The sequence below is a fragment of the Anarrhichthys ocellatus genome, unplaced genomic scaffold, assembly GCF_004355925.1.
Source record: "Anarrhichthys ocellatus isolate YVR2014 unplaced genomic scaffold, GSC_Weel_1.0 scaffold46, whole genome shotgun sequence".
Lineage (NCBI taxonomy): Eukaryota > Metazoa > Chordata > Actinopteri > Perciformes > Anarhichadidae > Anarrhichthys > Anarrhichthys ocellatus.
Window position 1 is genome coordinate 650519 of NW_022280076.1, and position 22551 is coordinate 673069.

General features: G+C 40.4%; 1 protein-coding gene across 2 annotated transcripts in view; it reads right to left on the bottom strand.

Annotated features, from left to right (window-relative positions):
- gabrb2b (gamma-aminobutyric acid type A receptor subunit beta2b) overlaps nucleotides 1-16007 on the bottom strand; it is a 55123-nt gene extending 39116 nt beyond the window's left edge. Inside the window, exons 1-3 of one of the 2 annotated variants that reach the window (XM_031869085.1) lie at nucleotides 15605-16007; nucleotides 15355-15452; nucleotides 14615-14682 (exon numbers count right to left, since the gene is read on the bottom strand). In XM_031869085.1, coding sequence (XP_031724945.1) covers nucleotides 14615-14682; nucleotides 15355-15452; nucleotides 15605-15687 — 249 coding nt within the window. In that variant the 5' untranslated portion in view covers nucleotides 15688-16007. The remainder of the gene's footprint in view (nucleotides 1-14614; nucleotides 14683-15354; nucleotides 15453-15604) is intronic. The other variant, XM_031869086.1, reaches the window with a different exon arrangement.
- Between the last annotated feature and the right edge of the window lie 6544 nt (nucleotides 16008-22551).

The following is a 22551-nucleotide window of genomic DNA, read 5'->3' on the forward strand; positions in this document are numbered from 1 at the left end:
TTAATATGGAGGTCTGTAGAATTTCCAGACTGTCCTGGGACATTTGACATTTACTTAGTTTTTCAATTGTCACTATTCAGCTCTTTAAATACCATGAATTAAATTGAATCCATTTCCACACAATTGGAGTAGTGGCAGAATTTCCATTGGCAGATTGCCCTGTAACATGATTTAGGTGTACAAGTGCATACCACATATACAATATAAAACATGTTCAATTCTATATAATCAGCCCTTTTATTTGCGTGATGATAATATTTTCATATGTTTGTGCTACTTCGAAGATTTGGCATGTTAATGAAATTTGGTTTCATGCATGCAACAAATAATAATAATAGTGAACAATAACTTGATTTGAGTATCACAAAGCCTTAATATCCATAGTACTCTGGAATGAAAGTGCATCTCGCACAAACATGAACATGCATCCTGGTTAACACTAATCCTCACAATGTTATTTGTTTTTCAAGGGAGTTGTTCCTCTCCTCATCTCCCCCTAACTGACCTATTTAACTTGTGAGAGAGATCAAGATTATAGACTTGTTTTTCATTTCATTGCCATTGGCAAAACTAAATAAATAAATACAATACCGATTTTACTTGCAGTTTTTTCAGCGGAAAGAAGTCTTTTTTTTCTCATTCTTGTTTTAAGTTTGATATTGATCAAATAGAGGGCAGACTGGCAAGATTTAGTGCAGAGAACACTTTATTTAAAAGTACAAAATATGCCCCAAAGAAAAAGAGATGGTGACGAAACATAGGAGTCGACTACCTTTCCTGCCAGTTCCTGGCAAGCTCTCCAGCTACTTAACAAGCAATAAAACACTCAGTACTGCAATGCTACAGACACGTGGAACACTTAGGATATTCTTAGGGAATCGATGCTCAGAATAAAACCCCATACACAAATACAAAAAAAATGGACATCCATTTCTTCGACGCAATCTTCATGAGTGGGAGATGCAGAAGAGGGAGAAATTGAAGCATCCACAAGGAACACTTAGATGCCTGGCTAACCGCTTGTCTGGGTTTTCTCTTCTCTCTCTTTTCTTGGAATTCACTCCCACAGCTGACAGTATAAGGCTGAATACAAAAGTAATCTGGAAAGGGTTTCAGGCTTCATCTATAACATTGATGCTGCTGTTAAACTCCCTTTAACAGCCCAATAGGCAACAGCAACACTTGCTCTTGGCTTCATTTCACCAACTGTACATTTTCCTGGCATCAAAAGACAGAGGGACTTACAAAAGGAGCTCTAACTTAAGACCCAGAGAAGCAAGGCTGTGAAGAAAATGATTTGTTATATTTTCAGATTTGTCAAATTGTACGATACAGTACTAAAATAAAACTGTAAAATTGCAAATCACTGGTATATAACATATGAGTAAAAGTGCAGACAACTAAAGATAGTGAAGTGATGGCAAACGTATCACTCGAACCAAGAGCAACTTCTGCCATACATCCCGCTCGCCGCTATCCCATTATCAACTTTCAGTGTCATGTTCAGCTGCTGTGTGAAAACCAATCCACACCCGCCATCTCTCCTTTTTTGGCCATTATCAACTTCTTGTATGTTGACAAGCTGTGATAAAGCAGAATCTAATCTTGTGATCCATTGACAACTGTCAGTTTGCCTTGTGATAGTTCAAGACAGAGCAAAACTACAATGCCCCACACCAATTATAAAGCTTTGATGAAAAGACACAACAGCAGAAACCGTGTGAGTAAATCTGTTCAGCTTGTAAGAAACACACACACACACACACACACACACACACACACACACACACACACACTCAGAAACACATTTCTCTCACACATATCAAATACCAAGACCTTTCAGAATGCAGAATTGTCTCTTTGTGTTGGCCTTTCGTCTACAGTGTTATTATCAAACCCCCCCGAAATGCAGCTTTTTGAAAATACTTTCCAGTGCGGATACCTTTAAAACTGCTGGCCACATGTAAATGGGGAAACTGGAAATTCAAAAGTATTACATATATTTTCATAACACATGGTAGGCGCTGGCTGATAAAATCTTCACGATAAAATCTTCCAAGATGGCAATGATACACATGTATATATACAGTATATCTTTGTATGGATGAATACCCAATTCTGATCGGCTACTAAGTAGTTCCAGTTAAACTGTGGATGGTTTAGATAGTTTTCAGTTTGACACTTAAACATACACCTCTCTCTCACTCTGTTTGTGTATCTGTGTACTTGATTACAGGAATGGGATCAGGTGTATGGGTGTTGGGTCGCAAGCTGCTAATCAGCCTCAATCAATTCTGCTTTAATTACTGGGCTTTAACTACACCACACTGTCAGATCATAGTCTTACCTACTCAGTTAGTCTCGACCCAGCCGTTTGACACTCAGTTAATCCCTTGTAACACTATATTGAAGCCTGGCACATTGAATGACTTGACAGTGGACAGGAAGATGACAAACTGAAGTTGGGGATCCTCTTAAGAGTAGATGCAAAATTACAAAAAGCTTATCAGACTTCCGTCATTTGTTTCTTATTTATTTTCTCAAAACTACTTAACATTGTCTGGGCCTCCTCCCCTTAAATGCACAATATTCATACTTTATGCAATGTGGCTGAATGAGCTAATATGGCACATTTTATGTCACTATCTCTTTAATTTATTATAATCACTTCATACCAATTAGTTTAATCTGGGCCTCCTTCCATCACAACTATCACAATGAAGGAATATGCAGTACGGCCCAATTTTGCAAAAACTTGCCGGAACACTAAGTTGTACAGAATTTACTTGGACACAGTTCAGACCATAGACTGCATAAAACATGGACCTAGTCTCTGTGACGTCAGCCATAGTTTTCTGAAAAGCAAAAACGGAGCTCAAAGTGGGCGGCTCTGGCTAATATATAAATAAAACAATGCTAGTGTTAAAATTTCACTCACCCAAAAACTGGAATACATGATTCATTTACATCTCACATGAAATCGTAGAAGGTAACGAAATGCAATCCTGTCAGTTCCTTCAATTTGCACATTAACGTTATTCACCATAAAGAAGTAGCAGGAGTCTTCTGTTCTTACAGATTGGTATAAAGAAAAAGAGTTGTGGTTGAAATATTGCGCTCTCTATTATTCCATTCCATTTTAGCCAAGTTTTCAAACATTAGAGTTTCGAATATTTCGTTGAAAACTGATGCCGGCAGCACAAAGGTCATCCAGCAGCAGCCCATCGTCTAAAGTCCACACATTGGCAAGCAGGATGCCAGGTGTACAATTTAGTAATATTTTTATCCTCTTGCCTACCACCTACCTCCTCTACCTCCTATGGAACAGCCTCCTCAAACACACTTGCATGCATGATTTTGACCTCCATTAGGTCACTGTAGGTGGATGAGCCGAAAATGAAGCAATCTCACTCTACTCACACTTTAGGGGATATCATACTGAGTGTGTCAGTCTGAACATGTTACCTTGATTAACAAGCTAAAAATAGGTCCCACACAATGATGAGTGTTGTCCCCTCAACACAGAGCAGTTGCTTACAGACTCAAGGCAGGAGTGATAGAATTTAAATTTGCTCTAAACAATGTGCTGAAGTTGAAAAGTCGACTCCTTATTGACTTCCTCATCCTTGACTCTTTCTTCATTCCTCTGTCCCTGATCCTCAATGATCTCTCTGTATAAACGAATGCATTCATTCAGGGGTCTTTCTAAACTATAGAGGGTCAACTACAATCGATAACTGTTTTTTTTTTGTTTCTTTAATAACAAAACTACAGTGACAAAAAGACATACTTCTCTTTCCAGTTCTTATCATTGGTGATATACGTATGTGCACAGCAAACTGTGAGTGTCTGAGATAATGTGCACTTAAATACATAAATGACCATCTGCACAAGAGTCATATCAGCTCTATGACTGAAAAATACTCCAGTCAGCGCCAAAGCCAAATAGTTGTCAGTGAATATTTAACACTGATCAACATTGTACATGATGCTGTTTACATAGACATTGAGCCTTTGGTTTAAGGCATTTTGTCATTTTGGGCTGTGTTTTTGTTTATGTCCTCTTGACTCTGTACATTCATGAAGCAGATTCATAAATTCATGTGATATGTGGACCTTTTTTGACTTAAGTTGATATGTTTTCTTGCTGGCAAAGACTCTTTTTTTGGTAAGTCTACTACCACCTTAAACAAGGAGTGCCATGAAGGCCTCCACTATTCGCTGCAGCTCTTCCATTGGGGTAAGCAGAGGCAGCTCCCGCAGCGGGGATGAAGATCCGTCATGAGCAGGTACACAGACGGACACCGCTAGACGTCCATCATATTCTTTACTTCTTCATTTGTTGACTGCTTTACGCAGAAGAAAAAAATGTCAGGGAGCAAAACTATGGTCGCACACTCTTATATATGACACAAGTTGGCCCGTGCAGGCAACAAGGGCACAAAACATATTCTCAACTGTGCTTGCGAGAATGGATAAACCCAATAGCGACAGCTCTTAGAGAGCGAAATAGAACCAAGTGGTTTTATTGCCAAAACCTAACCAAGTAGTTTTGTTGTTTACGTAAACCTCCATTGAAAGTTTATTTTAGAGACTATATGCATGTAAATAGCAGAAACTGTACATTTCCTGTGAACTTGGAAGTTTATTCAGAAAAGACGCATGTAACGAGCGGAGCGCTTTGCATTGGGCCGTTGAACAAGAGTTGGAAGTGAAAATGTGAAATCAAAACTTAGATCTGTTGAGTGTGAGCAAAAGCACACAGACAAACAGAGCAGTGGGGTTAGTGAATGGAGAGATGCCTCCTGAAATGGTAGGCCAGCCGATGAACCCACTTTGATCTGTCTAATCCCCCTGCAGAAGTGCCCCAGCCTAGTGTCACTGTCAAACAGGCAAAGAGAACGCATAAGTGAGAGAGACCAGACAGTGAGTGAGGAACCGAGGAATGAGTGAATGTAGAAAAAGAGAGCAACATCAGCCTGACATAGGACAGGTGTGGGAATTATTGCCCTACAATGAGCGAATCACACAATGACAATATGCTGTCAATTCCCCAAGCTCTGCCCACCAAAATAGATGATGCTGCCGTTTAACAGTTAGACCTACAGCTGCATCTCTGATGGCTAAACAGCCACCCCATCATTGACTGTCACAGGCAACAGTGAATCAGATGCCTAACTGGTGGGCTTGTTTAACCTGGGGGAATTGATTACACGCCTTCCTTCCCCTGACATTTAGAGCTGCGTTATTAATTGTACAATAAGCAGTGTCCGTAACATTAATAATGACTTAATCAGTACATCTCGGCTACTTTATGACAGTGTGTGTGTGTGTGTGTGTGTGTGTGTGTGTGTAATGCTACTGGTGTATGCCATTTAATTTATAAATGTTAGATATTGCATATTATGTTCAATATTGTTGTTGTATAACAAGACTCAAAACAACAGTAATATAGTGATGATCCTGATCAAAGGCACAGAATTACTTTGAATACTACAAAGGGTTGCTGCAGGGTTCTTAGGATATCTTAATTCAGTCAGCTTTAAAAGTTAGTATGTTTGTAAAATAAATATGAGATTTTTTGTTTTTCACACAACTAAGGGGTGAGCATACATTTTAGTGATATGATTGTTTTTTTGACTCATTGTTTGATTGTAAACCAAAGATTGTGACCTGATGATGGTGCTATAGATGAATAGTGAGAGGATCATCAATTTTTTGGCAATCAATTCAATAGCTGCGGAGATATTTCACACGTAGCCAAAGTCGCTGAATACTTGCACAGCTTGTGGCCCGAGGTAAAAAAGTGAAGAGGATCATAAATATTAGGGGTGTAAGAATACACGTATTCGTATTGAACCGTTCGGTACGAGGCTTACGGTTCGGTATGCATTACGAACCGAACAATACGTTTGAATAATACTATTGCATTTGGAAAATGCAGAAGCTTAAATTGTGGGAAATATAATGCGCTCAACAAGGCAAACCCCCCGACGTAACAGACAACGTGCTGTCTGACACGGAAGAACAATATTCTGCTGTGGTGAGCCATGTTTGCTCTGGGAGAGGCACGCTACGCTAAATTAGCTTAGCAGGAAAACCAACAGCAGCACACACGCTACAAACTCTCCCCGCAGCGTTTAGGTAGCTACTCCCTTCCGATTCAACCAGGGCTAAAGGTATATTTATAGCCGCGGATATGAGACCCTACTCTGGAGTGGAAAACCAGGCTGTACGACCATGCTTACAGACGGCCGGACATCACGGACTACACAAAGCTACCTGACTGTAACGACACACATTGCCTCATTACTGAATGGGAGACGAAGAGCCATGTTCTTCAGACACGCCCACCTTGAGAGTCTCACCAGTAAGGATTTGGCATTTCTGCTTTTTTGCTGTATTGAAAACGTACCGAACCGTGTTGAACCGAACCGAGACTTTTGTGAACCGTTACACCCCTAATAAATGCATATAGAAACTGTATAGCTAAAGAGTTAGAGAAATAGTGAGCACAATCCAGGGAGATAAGAACAATATATAAGAGAGTGTGTTGCAAGGTTGCACGCTATGCTAGAACACAGAGGAATGGTACATTTAAAGAGAATTCACCGAATTAAAAAATGGGCATCTGCAGAAACCTGTTGTACAGACTACTGATGAGATTTAAAGAGATATGTGCAGTGAGTACAGAAATAATGGCTGCCTAACGCTTCAGTCACCATTTTCCCAGACATCTTTGTACAAACAGCTTATGAGATTTTGACTGTGCAAAAACCTGAGGTAATCTTGTCAGGCCGACAGCTGCCCCGTCTACCTCTCCTCCTTCCTCCGCCTTTAGTTCCTCCTCATTATTTCGTATTTTCTGAATTCTTCTAACCTCCTTCAGTTGCAGCTTTTGCTCTTGAGTTTCCCCGGTCCTGCTCGACAGGCAACTCAGTTACCTGTTCAGCCGCACCTCATCTGTACTTAGCTCGAGTATATAGGGGATACTGTGTAGTGCATAGTTAGCCTCTGCCAGACTGTCTATGTTGTCTTGTTGCCTTGTTGATCTGTTTTCCCTGTCTGTTCCTGTTTATATATGGCCATCTGCCGGTCTTTTGATTGACTGCCTAACACCCTCAGTATTTTGGATTTGTTTACCCTATCTGATTGACTTTGTTTTTAACAGCCTGTCTATTGACCAAGAAAATACTTAATTACCTCCAGCTTAATTGTATGTTGATTATCGCACTATATTTGTGTCAGGATCATTTTGTTACTACTTCGATATCACTCTTTTGCTTTAGAAAGAGTGTGAACGCTAACCTTTTGGTAAATCTTCGCCTAAAATTATGAATGTGACAATAATCTATCTTAAATCTGTCTTTGTCAATATATATATTTTTTTAGGACTAGGTCATTTCCAATAACCGCATGGGCACTTTAGTTTTTGGCAAATACTACTCGAACCAGATAAAATAGTGCATTTGTTGGTGACTATTTTCAGTTGTGTATTAATACAAATGTGGTGTGCCAGTAAGTATTTGCAACAGCAGACCAGTGTTTATGGGATCTACAGTAATGAAGTTCATTGTAATGAAAAACCATGTCCCCAGTAGTGGCTCATTTTATGTTTTTGTCACGAATTCCCCTTCATATTAGTTTGTTTTCATCCTGTCTGCTTGTTTAATTAACTCTCCTGTCATTTCAGATCCTACCATTCACACCCGATCACCTCTCATTCCCCTCCCCTGGTCCTCCACACCCATCTCACCTGCAGCCGATCCCTCATTAGCCCTCACTATTTAGGTCCCCTCACTTGCACTTGTTTCCTGACAGATTGTCTTGTGTGTTATTTCCAAGCTCTCCAGCGTACCTTGATATTGTTCCTGATCTGCCTGTTCCGACCCTGTCTGCCTGTTTTCGACCTTGGATTTTTGCCTGGCCCTTATTGGATTTGTTCGCCTGTTTGACTGACCTCCCGGTTTTGACCCTGCCTGAACATAAGTAAAGAACTAAACTTGTATTTTTGTCTCCGAGTTGTGCTTTTGGGTTCAAGTATCTGTAATCCTTACAGTTTTATCTTCAACTCAGAGGAATAAGCCAGAATTGATAATCGCTCATATGTATCTCCAGGATATGAACTATAGATAATATTACCAACATACAGCTTCCAGGCAATTCACTTGCCTAGTGTTGCTTTGATAATAACACTTGACACAAAAAGAGTCCGACTCACAGGCTGAAACATCATTCTTACTTAACGTTCTTCTATCTCATCATTGTATGTTCACATATATTAAATGTTGAACTCTCATCTAAGTAACCAGGAAAATTGATACGGTGCTGTGAAGTACGCAGAACATAATGTCAAGTCTTCTGGCTGTGCCCACCCCACACTAAGAGCATCCCAGTGGCCGAGGCAGGTGCGCCTACTGCTCTAATGTGTAATGTACAGTTGCTCTCATATGACGACAAGCTATGAAAAGCCACCTAGTTGATTCTTTTACATATATTTATCTTGGTTTCCTTTTGCTGGTTCTTCATCCTCCATATGAAGTGAAAAATCATCTTCTGTTCTTATTTCATCATCATGATCAACATCATCATCATCACAGCAACACTTCCGCCATCTTCATCATCATTTACATTGAGTTAACTGGTTCTGCTAATGGATAAACACCTGGCCAATGTACACCTGGCCAATGTGTAATGTATATTTACTGATGACATAAAAATCCTCTTTTCAGTATACAAACACTTAATGTCTGTCCTTTTACTGCATTCGTGTGGCACACAGTGTAATCTAAATGGATTACTAAAACTCTCTAGAGCTAGACACATGTATCTAAACCTACCAGCATGAATAATGCAAGTTGGGGCATGGTTTGTTTCAGCACTCCACTCACACAATTCACATCCACTCCTACTTTGCTGCCTCACACATCCCCTGTGACTTTCCTCTGCACAAGCTCGCTATTCGTATGTCAGCCCAATGTATGCAGCTCCTGTGTAAGCTTCATGTTTTTCTTTCTTTCTTTGCTGCCAATCTCTTCGGGTCGGGAAAAACGGAGCAAAGTGGAAAAGACGTGGCCAAATGAAAGGGCTGTAAAGTTGAAACTGAAAATGACACAGGGAGTTGGCTGAAAATATTATGCCAACTAAAGGAAGCCATACAATAATAATACCACCCGTCTAATAAATAAAGGACTAAAATCAACATTTCCTGAAATACTAATGGTATAAGTGAATATAATCCACAATCCCCTAGATAATTGGTATCAGACCTGATCCAACTGCATTGGTCATATCTGTGCATTGGGCAGTGAAGCGCTTAAAGGAGTGAATTACATTGGGAGCATTTGATTAATTTACAACATTAACTGAATATATAAATGAACGACGCATCTTCACTTCCTGCCACCTTAATGAATTGTCCTGCTGTTGTACATCCTGGTGGCAGCAGAGTCGGTACAGTGATAATATTAAGGTTGACACTGCTAACAGGAAGAATATGGTTAACATGATATCTAATCTTTAAAAAAACAATTTAATTGTGATTGTGTTCTTAACATCTAAATTATCTATTGTTTTCTTCCCTCATAACATGCAGTTATTACATATGCATGAGGTCTCCTTCTTTAGTGCACTGCACTAATCCTACTCAAGCTGTTTTTTAATGAAATTGTCTTGGAACAGGAGCTAGGAAATGAGTCAGACCGATGTATCATCTATGCTAAGCAATGAAAATAAATCAATACTGTTATGATTAGAGCCCGGCTTGCTTCATACATTATGTTCTCTCCACCTCCATTGCAGCACCAAATCAATCCTTGCTGAAGCCGGTCTGTTACGTAATTCGAACAGCTACTTTCCTGGAGGCTACGTTAACATACCAGTTTATGAGGAAGCATGACTGGAGAACAGCGGAGGGATTAGAATTTGAGAATGTGTATATGAGAAACAGAAAGTGAGTGTACACTCTCACTAGAGACATCAAACGTGTACAAGTATGCCCATGTATACCCTATATGGTAGCAGGCTTAATATAGAGTGTGAATAAGAAAGGAGACACTGCAAGCAATGCTCCAAAGGACTTCAGTCACTAAACATTTTAATGTGGCAGTTTTGAGTGCTGTAATTACCCTTTACAGCCAACTCAAAAATTGAATTGGTGTGATTAACCGTTGCACATTTACAAAGTAAACTATTGGTTAGTTTGGGTTCACAATACCGAACCAACCATCTACAGCTTTATGGATTACAATAATATCTTAAACTGTACTAATCAAATATATGCTTTATCACCCAGAATTACATCTAGTGACTAAGACCAATCCCTCGTTGCTCATTAACTTGTTACCAGTTGTGAATATAGTGTGGCGATAGTTTGAATAGTTTGACAGTTAATTTTACAACAGAACAAAATGTTTGAGTGTATTTATTTCTCCCCACCGTTGGAATGCGTTTCAGTCTGTGAATCTTTGCACATTGCCTCGACACTCTTATTAGTTACTATGCAACCATCATGGAGCTGGAGTTTGGAGATAATTTGTGTTAATTTGGTGAAACCCGGCCAAAGAAAGGTGTGTGTGCAGTAACAAAAGAGACAAAAGTGTCTCTGTATCCTTTCAAAGAAGTTGGATTATATTGAATGTATCATCTTCAAAGATGAAATATATCATCCATCGCTTAATTTGTATCATTACCATTACAATGAGCTGATTAGGGTGACTTTTTCCTCACTATTGCCATTATGAACTGGTCATTAATTGTTTAAATCTGTGCCATGACAAAATGTAAATCGTGTTGACTTACTATTTTGGCTGAAGACTCTTGCTCATCCATTTACAAGTCTGCCCACATCAGCAATAGACAATTGAAGGCTGCTTTAAAATAGATCTAGACACAAGATGCAGACTTCATATCATTTTGACGCTTTCAGATATGCAGATGAGATATTATGCAATACCTTATAAGTACTTCCCAATCTCCCTTGCCTTTTATTATCAAAGAGCCTAGCAATGAGCTCTTGCCTTTCAGCCTACATCAATTACAATGTAACCATTTGTATAATATGAAGTATAGGTCTAGTTTTCAGTGCGATCCTTGTGAATTTATAGCATACATCCTATCAGAGACATCTGCTGAGAGGTAGAAATACCTGGGTACAAAATTGGGGGAGCTCTGAAATTCACAGTCCTCCAACAATCGATAAGCTCCTTTTGACCTTTGTGTGCATCGATAATGGTATTTCTGCCTGTTGGAGGAGGATAAGAACTTTAGTTCATCCTCAGACAGGAGTATTTCTTCCCCTGTGAAAACTGTTGGCTTAGGATTCAAGTGCCCAGGAGCTCAACCAAAAGCAAATATTGAGACTTAAATGGCAGTAGTTGAAAAAAAGGGCACAAAAAAGAATTGCTGGGAAGAACGACAAAGAAAGAAATCAACCAATTCTTCTACATGCCTACTATTCTCCCTTCTTCCTTTGACCAATGCATGAATTAAGGCTTGCCAAACCACTTGCCTTGGGTTGAATGTCTAACATGACATTGGTATTCAGTGTGTGTGTCCCTATCTGTATGTCCACCTCTGAGTCATGCAGAATGAACCCTCAGCAGCACTCAGTACATGACCTTCTCTCCAACACCAGCACCGCTTCTGGCTCTCCACATGGTAACTTAGTAATGTCAGAGCACTCTGTCTCCTATATATCTCTGTCTGTCTCTCTGTCACATGAATACACCGGTGACAAATTTGACTCCTCGGTCTTAAACAATCAAATGGTATTGCTTTTCTCCCTCGAAGGCTTGGGACTTTGGCCCTGACATCCAGGAACAAGTGACCTTTTATGGGTATGTAATGAACACCAGCCACAGCTTCCATTTCACGTCTGGCTCCAGGCCCAAGTGACATGTAATGTAGTTTTTTTACATAGTATATGACTCAGTTAAGCCAGCTATTGGTGCAAAGTCTTAACCTTAGCATATATAAACAGTCACCAGGCGCTACCTTATTCTAGAGGCTTGTCTTTAAAAAAAGAAAAGGTAGAATGGGGTTTGGGGATACGGTTTTTAACATGCTTGAGTCCAGGTTGTGCATTTGGACCTAAGAACTGCTTACGTGACAAATAGTGGAGGGGACTTCATGTCCTCTGGGGGACTCACGCTTGAAGGCTTGCATACTTAGTTTGGTGACTCATCTAAAGTAAGCTAGAGGCCTGTGTTGTTCCTAAATGGGCTTATGCTCTGTGACATAGGTAACAACGTGCTAAAACAGATGGTTTAAGACAAATCTCTTTGCAGTTCCTTATTTTAATAGCCCTCCTGGAAAAGAATCTAATTTATTCACTATGTTCTCACTAGTTCATGTCTCTGCTTTCAATGCGAGGCCTTCAACAGAAAGCAGTGGTGGGTGATAGAATAATAGATTGTTAATACACACCAAAGCATGGGTGTCCTGCTCTGCCATAATGGCTAATAGGACACTGCTGGATATACCCATCGGTAACATCTCTCCATTATCCTCTACCCTGTTTCTCATCTGCTCTCTGAAGAAAGAACACAGGATGGTTCCATCCCCACACCAAAATAAGTGGCAGACAAAGAGCCAGATGGGGGAGAGGAAATGGAAGAAAGGAAAGTGCTTCTACACCAGCTGCAATCCTGAAAAGTGGTTACATTTATAGGAAGGGGAGCAGATCAAAGATGCCGAAACCATTACGCGCACACATGTGGCCTCTTCTTTTCATGAGGCTCCAATGGGTCAGGTGCTAATGACTCCCCTTTCACATTAGAGGGTGTTTAGTGGGCCAAAGCTGATAAAGGAATGGGATGATCAAAGAAGTTGTGCGGCGTTGGCTCTGTGTGTTTGGATGGTGAGTGGGATTTATTTTTCTTTGACCATGTGTGTGGGTGTGTGTGGATATAAGCTCCGGCCATGACGCACTTCTGGGTAGGAGTAATGAACCTGGGATATACTCAACTTTTTTTTTCAGAAAGTTGTAGCCCAGAGGAGATGATCGCAGTAGAGGAAATAGTAAACACAGCACAACAAATGTCGGAGTGTCCTGTTGTTGGACATGTACTACTGTATATCATATACTTGCAACACCATGGCTACAAATCTTGCTTGTGCCCCCTTTCCTCACTCTGCTTGGATTTCTATCTGCTCTATGCTATTTTATAAGAACAAATACCCCAAATATACGTATATACTATAGTTGCTTGTTGCCTACACAATTGAGTGGCCATTTGACGTAACTAAATCACTACCTTCATTTCTGCTGAGAAAAGCTAAATATAAATTGAATGAAATTTATACATCTCTTATACATTAGGTGATTAGGATGTAAATACAAATAACATCTTACATAATACTTAAGTATTTTATTCCTGGAAGTGCATCCCACATTTACGACATGCATACTGTACTTGCAGGCACTCATTCACACGCACACAAACACAACATCTCTCCAGCTCTTGCATCGGTTACACACAGAAAACATGCCTTTAATTAAGGATTCAAGGCCACTCTGGAGGGCTCTGTAGACCTGCATTGTGTATGCATGTGCATGTGCATATGGTTGTGCAGGTCTTCTGGGTAAATGCATTCAAATAGACATGGCATCATCTGTTCTCTCATCTCATCTCTACACATCAACAAAGTCCAGAGGAGCACAGAGATAACATGAGCAACAGCCTTTGGGTGCTGCTGCCAAAAATATTCCAGCGCGTAACCATTCCCTGAGATTACAACATGACTCAGAACTGCAACAGCAGGAGGCATCTGTGCGAGATGTAAAGAAGTCGTAAATCAAATCAGTAGAGTTCTGTCAACCACAGAAAGAGACAGTTTTACATAAGAAAAAAATAAGATGACAGTGAACATATGGAAATGTGATGCATATTTTTATATATATCAATTTTTTTCTCATTATGTCAACTGTATCATACGTGTCGAGGTTGACCTTCCATAACAAAAAAAGGCAGCCTTGAGTTTCTCTGTAAACTGAAGTGCAGTTCCAGCATCCCATCACTAGGAGGTGCACTTGTATGAAGCAAAAGTTAATCTCCACTTCTCATATCCACAGCTCTCAAGTTCTTCCACTGTCAATATTTCTAGTTCAGCGTTTTAAACCAGCCATAACAGACAATCTAAAACATTTCTCATGGAGCAACATAAATGTCAGTGGGAAAAATCACCAGTTAAGACTTGGGCTAATACTTTAACTTTCCCAAAAAGAAAGTGCTGATTGGATTGAACTTTTATTTGCCAATATCATTTATTTTGTGAAGTTAGTGATTATTGGGTTTTTGCCTGCTCAGTAAATTAAGCAGCAATCAGTTTATGGGACAGAAAACAAAGCGATCATCTATGTCAATCAATTTCAATACCCTAGACAGGTTCAATTCATGCCTTCAAACCACAAACAAAAATACAGTTGAGTTCTCATACCCACAAGTTGATGAGAGTGTTGGGGGGGAAACGACACAGTTACACAGGCCTGCATTTAGAGGGGGTTTCCCCGTGGTTTGGGAGGGAATTCCCCAGGGAGGTTTATGCTTAGCAGGGATCATTAGTCCAGAATGGTCTCCCATTGTCAAAGTAGAGGTGATGATGGCCTACTTACCATGTTGACTTCTGACACCATGTCTATGCTGGCTATGTCTATGTTCATTCCCACTTCCACCGGAGGACCTAGAACAGGTCAAAACAACAGTAAGCAATATAGACACTGTACATCAGCGCCAGCCTGTATGATTGACTGACACATTTTATGATAGACGGCTGATAATGTGTGATGAAAACACACATTAATTAACACTTGTGAATGTAGCTGTTGTCAGCCGGATAATAGTTTACAGTGTTCATTTCGGGTGAGATTAGACGCAGTGAGCTGCAGTGAAAGTGTTGGTAATTCCCCTAAAAGTTGTTGACATTAAATCGTCTAGCCCCAAGCATGTTTCCATCGCAGTGAACACCTGAGTTGGAACATGAAAATAAACAGGAATGGGCACCGTTTTGTTTTAAATTCCAATAAGCGAGCACTGGGAGTTGACAGCCACCTTTTTTTTTTTTTCCTGTAGTGATTTTTCATTGAAATAAATACGATGGTGTATGTTATCGTCTCAACCACATCACTCGTGTGTGCTCTCATCATGTCGCTACTCTGGTTTGTTTTGGCACATTTTGCCTCGACTGTATCGTTAAAAATGTCATAGACTGTGGCAGAATCTGATAAGACATGTCTCGTTTACTTTCCGAAATTGCAATTATGATTTGAGTTATCGAGGATTAAACACTGTACTATTATACGGGCTGACAAGGCGAAAACTCGATCAGAGTTGATGATAATACGATTTAATTTACCTCCGAAATCTGGCCTCAATCGTATATCATAACCTTTCAACAGTCTATCCACCGTTTCTTTAACCAAAGACATATTGCTAGGGTCATTGACACCGGCACTATGGAAGAGAAAAGAGAGAAAAGGTGCACAGGAAATTTAAACACGAGACATTCTTGGACCATAAAGTGTCCAAGTATTTTCCATGCCGTCTGTAACACAGTCACACTTCAAAAAAATGAGTGGAGCATCCTCCGAACCTCTCTCACTTACCTTTGGGCGCACATCACGGTCACTACGAGAGAGACGAACCAGACGCAAAAACACCTCATTCTTCTTATTCGGAACACTGCCATGCTTATGTTATATGTATTTTTCTTTTAGTGAAGACAGACGAGGTCCAACTTATTCTTCCCAGTGCAGTAATTCCAATGCCGGGCGCATGCGTATTCCCGACCACAACATCAAGAAGCAGCGCTGCTGCTGGTGGTGGTAGTGGCAGATGTAGTACCCGGGCACGGAGGAAATTTAAAGGAGAACCATGGCTACAAATTATTCAGTGGTACACGGGGGTCTCCCTGGTTTCTATCCACCCCTGTATGACTGTTTTAGAAACGGTGACCGTGAGTTGTAGGTTCAAATCCAGTGGGGGCGAGGTGGAAAATGTGGGTGGAGTTGTCTTTCTCCGTTCGCTCTTTAGACACCCGTCAGCCAACTCATTCAGCTGTCCCTGAGCAAGGCACTTAACCCCGCTGCTCCAGCAGAGCTGCTCGGGGTCTCCCAGCTGACGTCTGGACTGGACAGCTTTTAGTGTAAATGCATGTAACTTCCTGAGCGTGAAGCAGATACTAGAGCATTCAACTGAATCAAGTGGAATGCATATGTGAGACAGTAATGACACCGATACAAATCCTATTGTCTTATTAGGCTATACGTCTTATTATATCTGCATTTCATTTGTATTTATTGCTCACTGATATAGTGACATTACCATCCGTGCGTGGGTGTGAACTTGTACGTGAGGCAGATACAAGTAAGATAAAACTGTTCTTGTATATTGCAGTTTTTATGAGCATTGTCAGGCGGGTCCCACGGGAAAGCTGAGGGAACAGAACAGATTCACCGTTTGTTCACTCCTTCCAAAAGAAAGAAAGAAAGAACCTCACTATCTGTTGGTGACTCTGTCCATGGTGCTGGAATGTGTGAATTCAGTCACTCCCTCTCTCTGACTCTGTCCATTGTGCTGAATGTACTCTCCTCTCTCACTAATGCTTCCCCTCTACACAAACGAGGGGTTCCGTTAATGCATCCCTGCACCAACAGTTGCTCACGCATCGATCTCCAAGCATTCAGGCCTCTGACGAGAAAATGAAGAGCGTGGCTTAATACTCTGAGAGGCGCGGTGCCAATGCAGTGCCTCAGGGATGGGAGTGGGATGCATGGAGCAGAGCAGAGCAGTATGCACTGAAGCCTACACTCAGCACACCTCTCGCAGCCATGCAGGCTTGTGGCTCCAAGCACTGGTAAGCAGGATGTGCGCCACTGTGTAAACTCGGACACGAATCGCCATGGATATGATGAGATCAGAGTCGGATGCTGGAGCAGTGAGCCCTGTGTAGAAGTCCTACAGCAGCTCTACTGGCCGAGTAAGGAGGGGAGCGGAACTGATCTTACCAGGAAGTATCAAGTAGAAAATCGATGGCTGTCCATTAAAGGATTCTGCTCATCTTGGGATTATATTGATTTGTTCACATGCATCCCATTGTACCTGATGGGGGCGCTGTAAAATGTGAAGATTTTCAGTGCCAAATAAAACGCAGTTTGATTGGGTATTGAATATTTTATTTGCAGCCCCATTGCACACATTGGTAATATATCTACAGAGGGTTGATATGAAATTGTTGAGAGACAAAGATTAGTTTGTCTGCTGCATTACTGGCTTTGAATTCACCTTATAAACCTCCACACATATCAAAAAATCCAATTAAAATCAATGACAACATATTTACAGTATCTTGCACCTTATTACCTTGGTTTTCTGTCGCTTTGAAAGAGAGATATCAACAAAATCTGCAACAGTGCATTGTTAGGGATTAGACATTATTGATAATACTTTTTTTCTAATATCTTAATGCATAGTTATATACACTGATTTAAACTAAGGATACACTGACAATTGTTAACTCTCTTGGTAACGCAGTTGGTCTCTGGTACGTTGTTGTGGTTTTCCAGTCAGCTTTCTTTGATATTGTGTCATTTTGTACTTTCAAATATACAGTAGATGCTCTTTCACAGATTATTTGGTTTTACAAGCAGGGCTTTTCAAGACTAAGCAATAAAGCACAACATTAAATAGTGTGCATTCAGGATGAATGTTAGTCTGGTGACTGTCTGTGCTACGTGGCTACCTGTTGGCTGTAACAGTTAGAACTCTGGTGTGTTCCTGAGGATGTGCCTCTGTCTGCTCAGGGTGAATCCAGTACCATGGATAGCCCTCATGACATTTGGTATGGCTGTTGGAAATTTTCCTCAATCAAACTCCCAGTGTTTGCTTTTCGTGCATGCACAGATTTTAGCCATAGGTCATGAAAAGCAAGACAATAAAAGTAATGCACAAGTTTGGTTGTGCGGCACAGGCAGGGCATGATCACTACCCTCAAGGCTTTTCATATCATGACCTCTTTTAGCATGCGTTTCATAGCTCATTTATATTAGTCAGAGGGCGAACAGATGGTGGAACCATGGAGCGCTTTGTCAATCACAATATTGTGAGTATATAAAAAGTTGTATTGCAAACCTGCAATGTCAGTGGGTGGATCTTCACATCTCTTTGAAACTGGCACTGAGGCAAGCGAAGACATATTTTGACCTGCTATGCCGTTCTTAATGCTTGATTTACTGTATTGTTTAACATTCCCAAAAGGGCTCTAGCTCTCATCTTTTCTCTCTCTATCTATGTCGTTCTGCATCTTTGCACTAAGAGAGAATATAATGACTGCTTTTCTGAGCCCCTCGGTAAAACACCACGCATTTCAGCCAGTGCAATATTCAGGTTTTTGTGTGCTGATGAATAAAAAAGGATGTCCACAATGTCTGAAAAAGGCATTTGTGTTGTTTCATGTCAGTAAAAAGGTTTGTTTGCTGGAATCTTGGCAAGACTATGGAAAATGTCCATAAGTAGGGAGGAAGCTTGTGATCTCTCTCTCTGGCTGTATGTGTTTGTGTGTGTGTGTGTGTGTGTGTGTGTGTGTATGTGAATGTGTGAGCGTGAGGACTCTGTGCCTGAGTACATAGATAACACATTCTCAGTCTATTGTCTGCCATGACATTGACTTTTGTTTTTGCAATAAATAACCAACGTGGTGAAAAAACAAAAACAAATATTGGCACACAATGTCACACACTCAGTGTTTGGTTGGGCATTGCATTGGATGTCTAAAGCTTTAGTTCTTCACACACATATAGACATTTTCATGGTTTACCTTTTTCTTTCCAGTGTCTCCATATTGTGACTCTGGAAAGACTTTTGTCTCTACATTGTGAGTAATATAGATAAACAGACACACATACTTTCTAATAACCTTCAAAGTCAAATCAAAATAACATCTCTTGGGGGGGGGGGGTTGAGATAATGTCCATCTACTGTATTTCTAAAAAAAGAGCTGGTTCATATTGATTACGATGTGAGGTTTTTCCATGTTAAATTGGGTGGCTGTTTTTCTATCTCTACCCACCACATGTCTCATTTATGAATTTTTCCTCAATTAAATCTTGCCAAAGCTTTTGCAAAACCTTGCTAAATATTGGCAAACTAATAAAGCCAATGCGGTCAGCTTTTATTTATTTACACATTTCAGTCATACCCAGAGTGAAGGGAGGAGGGTGGAGGGCGACTGTGCAGTGCTTAATAAACCTTACATTGTGTGGTCTTACTGTGGAGTTTGCACCTGGTCTGTTCTCAGCAGGTAACACCTCCCTTGGAATGACTGTCTGATAGCCTTCCAGCCCCACAGAGATGGAGCGGCAGTATGCCAAAGCACATGGCCAAAATATAGAAGCATAATTTCACCCACTTACTATCATGGCTGTGTCTATGAGATGGCCATCAACAGTGTGCAGATACTAAACATGACCAAACAGCATAAACTTCAACAAATACCTTAATTAAAATTAATAGTTTAACTGTACGCAATGTGCCTACCAGAGTTGAACATTGTTCTCTGCCTTTCTCTGTACTTAAAACATCTTAGAGTGTTTCTGTTTTAGGTACCACAATTACAGCATTGACATTGCTCATTAACTCAGCAGGAAAGCTCTATTAGAGGCCAGTGGAAGGCACGTTAAAATTATAGCCTTCTAATTATTGACAGGGTGAGGAAACCAAAAAAATAAAAAGACAACCACCAAAGTATAGTGTAATTATAGCTGTCTGGGAAATTATTGATTTTATTTATTAATTTACTTTTTTCTAAAGATCCTTTTTCCTGGACAGGAAATACACCTATCCACATAGATGTGTTCCTTTCCGTGTATGTTCCGTATTCCGATCCGAGTTCCGTTATGTGTTCCATTTCGTGAAAGATACAGATCCTTTGTCTCAGAAACAGCTGCTATTCTACGATTTACAGATATTCTCTATACTCATTACAAATGAAGCCTTCTATTAAAAAAAACGCACTCAACTAAAAGTAAGGAAGTATTTCCGGCAGTATGTACTTAGTGCATCCAAAGTAAAAAAAAAAATGCATTTTGCAGAGTGCCCTCTGTCAGTCTGTCAATATATCAAACATTATTGGATTATTGATGCAAAATAGTGTAAGCAGCACATTTAACAACTTAAATTGTGTTGGATGGTTTAATCTACAGAATAGCAAAGCGTTGTATTTGATAAACTAAGTATGTTTGCCTGTAAATTTGAAAATAGTCATGACATTGCATGCAAGTGCTCAACTTGAATACCTCGAACGTGTACAGGACAGCTAGTTTAATACAGGTTTGGTTTGATAAATTCCATTGTTTGTATCAGCTGTAGTGCCACCACCACATATAAGGAGCAGATGAGGTGCTTTGGCACTGGGAAACTTCAAAAAGGTATGTTGAAGAACCAGGTCAATGAGCCAGAGTAATGCAAAAAGAGTAGCATTTATGAACAAAAAAAGAGAATTTCAAGCAGAATAATGGTCATACCTATAACACAAGATCTCTAAGTTACTGCTTGCATCTCAATCTACCTATGTGCACCCACTCATACCAATGAGCACACCAAATATTATTGAATGTAATTTAATGCAGATCTTTCTTAGCTACTATAGGTAACATTGCTCAGCCCCTCGCCAGAAGGACATAATTAGGCAGCCCAACATCTCATGCAGAACAACAAAAGGGAACCTTTTTACAGTAACATTGTACTCACTTAAGTAACTGATATTCTGAGATCTCAAAATGTGGTGACAATGGTACAACAGGTGTTTTAATAGGGCAACAAACACGGTTGGTCAGACAATCAGAAAGGTTGTAAACAAACACCGAAACCGCTTTATTTGGAAGTAAGACAAAAATGATGTACAGTGAATGTGTTCTCATCGCACAGGAAAACAGTGAGTGCTGCGTTCCGAGATCTGATCAATTACTTTGGACCGTTGTTATAATAACTAGAGAGCCGATGGGTGAAGCATGACAAATAAAATCCAACCCAAGTAAAGCCCCTGAAAACTTGCTTTCGAACCTTGTGAATTTCTGTAAAATATATTTTTTTATTTCTTGCTAATTTAACACTAAACAAATAATGTGCTTCTTCAGGACTACGTGGGTGTAATTTGATCCCTTTTGATAGATAATTATATTCATGTTTTTCGAGCTCATCATAAATCACCCACTGAATAATCAGATACCAAAACAAGGCATTTCCTCTTGCATCCAGGCTGTGAAGAGCTGACACTTTCACCGGCAATTATGTTCATGACTTTGTAACCATACCTCATAAGCTCATAGTTGCAGTCCATCCATCACTATTTACCTTAACTGGAGGCTAACTAGCCCTTCAACATAGCCTCAAAATGGCCCCTGGATGTATCCTGGACTGCAGGGTTTCTATGCAAGCCCTCGCACCAACAGAGGGCTGCTGTTAGCCAGGATCTCCACCTGTCCCTGGGAAAATGACATGGTGGTGGATTCAACCTCTAAAGTGAAGATAAGCAGGAAAAACGAAGTCCATCCGCCAAACTTTATGCCTCATTACACTCCTACCAGAAGAGGCGCCACCTGCTACCTCCTCAAGGTTGCGTTGTCCTTCCCTAGTTATCACCAAAACAGCAGACATTTGGCTGATTCCTTGCCTACCTTCACACACACTCTCTTTCTCTCTCTCTCTTCATCTCTCTCTCTCTGTCGTTCACTCTGCCACTGACAGACGTTGGTTATCACTGCCAAAACTGCTGACAGGAGTCCAGGGTGAGTGTCAGCTTTAGCCACAGTTGGAACGGGTGAAAAGATGGAGGGAGTGGCAGAAGCAGCGAGCGATAGGAAGATTATTCTGAGGGCCTCTGCCAAAAGCCCCTCTTTTGGTCACTGAAGTGATGATTTAGTCCATGACACAGGATGACAACACGGCAGTTGGCCACTCGATCGCCATTTCACCATACCACCTGCAGATTACAAAGATCAAGGGCTACTGTGACACTTGATGCCATTCAAAGTTGCACTTTCAACATGCTAAGTAGATATTACACAACCGAGATCTATTTACTGGACGTAACAACTCTTTTTTTTCTTCTTCAGGTATAAACCCAACAAGCAGTCCAATGGGGCATTATCAAGTGATTATAATTATGGAATAAAAGTTTTGGTGGAGATTTTTCTATTTAAAAGTTAACCAACCCACACATGCTTTCAAGTGATAACCAGCTGTTTTGAGCAGGTCAAGTTTAATCGGATCAGCTCAGTCTGAAGACGCAGCTCAGCAGAGTTGGCGAAGTACCATCTCTGCAGGCTTGCTGACTTTAACTTGACATTGATTATTTTTCCATAACTGCAAGTGGTAACCATAGAGACTGAATACTAACTCTCTATGCTTACATCTGCTGAGGGATGAATATCATATGCATGGCACAAATTTAGCATCAGCTGCAGGCTTTGTGTTTTTTTTTGTGTTGAAAGGGCAAAACACTTAACTCAAAGGATGTATGCACATCATGGTTGATGTGTATGTGTGTCTGAGTGCA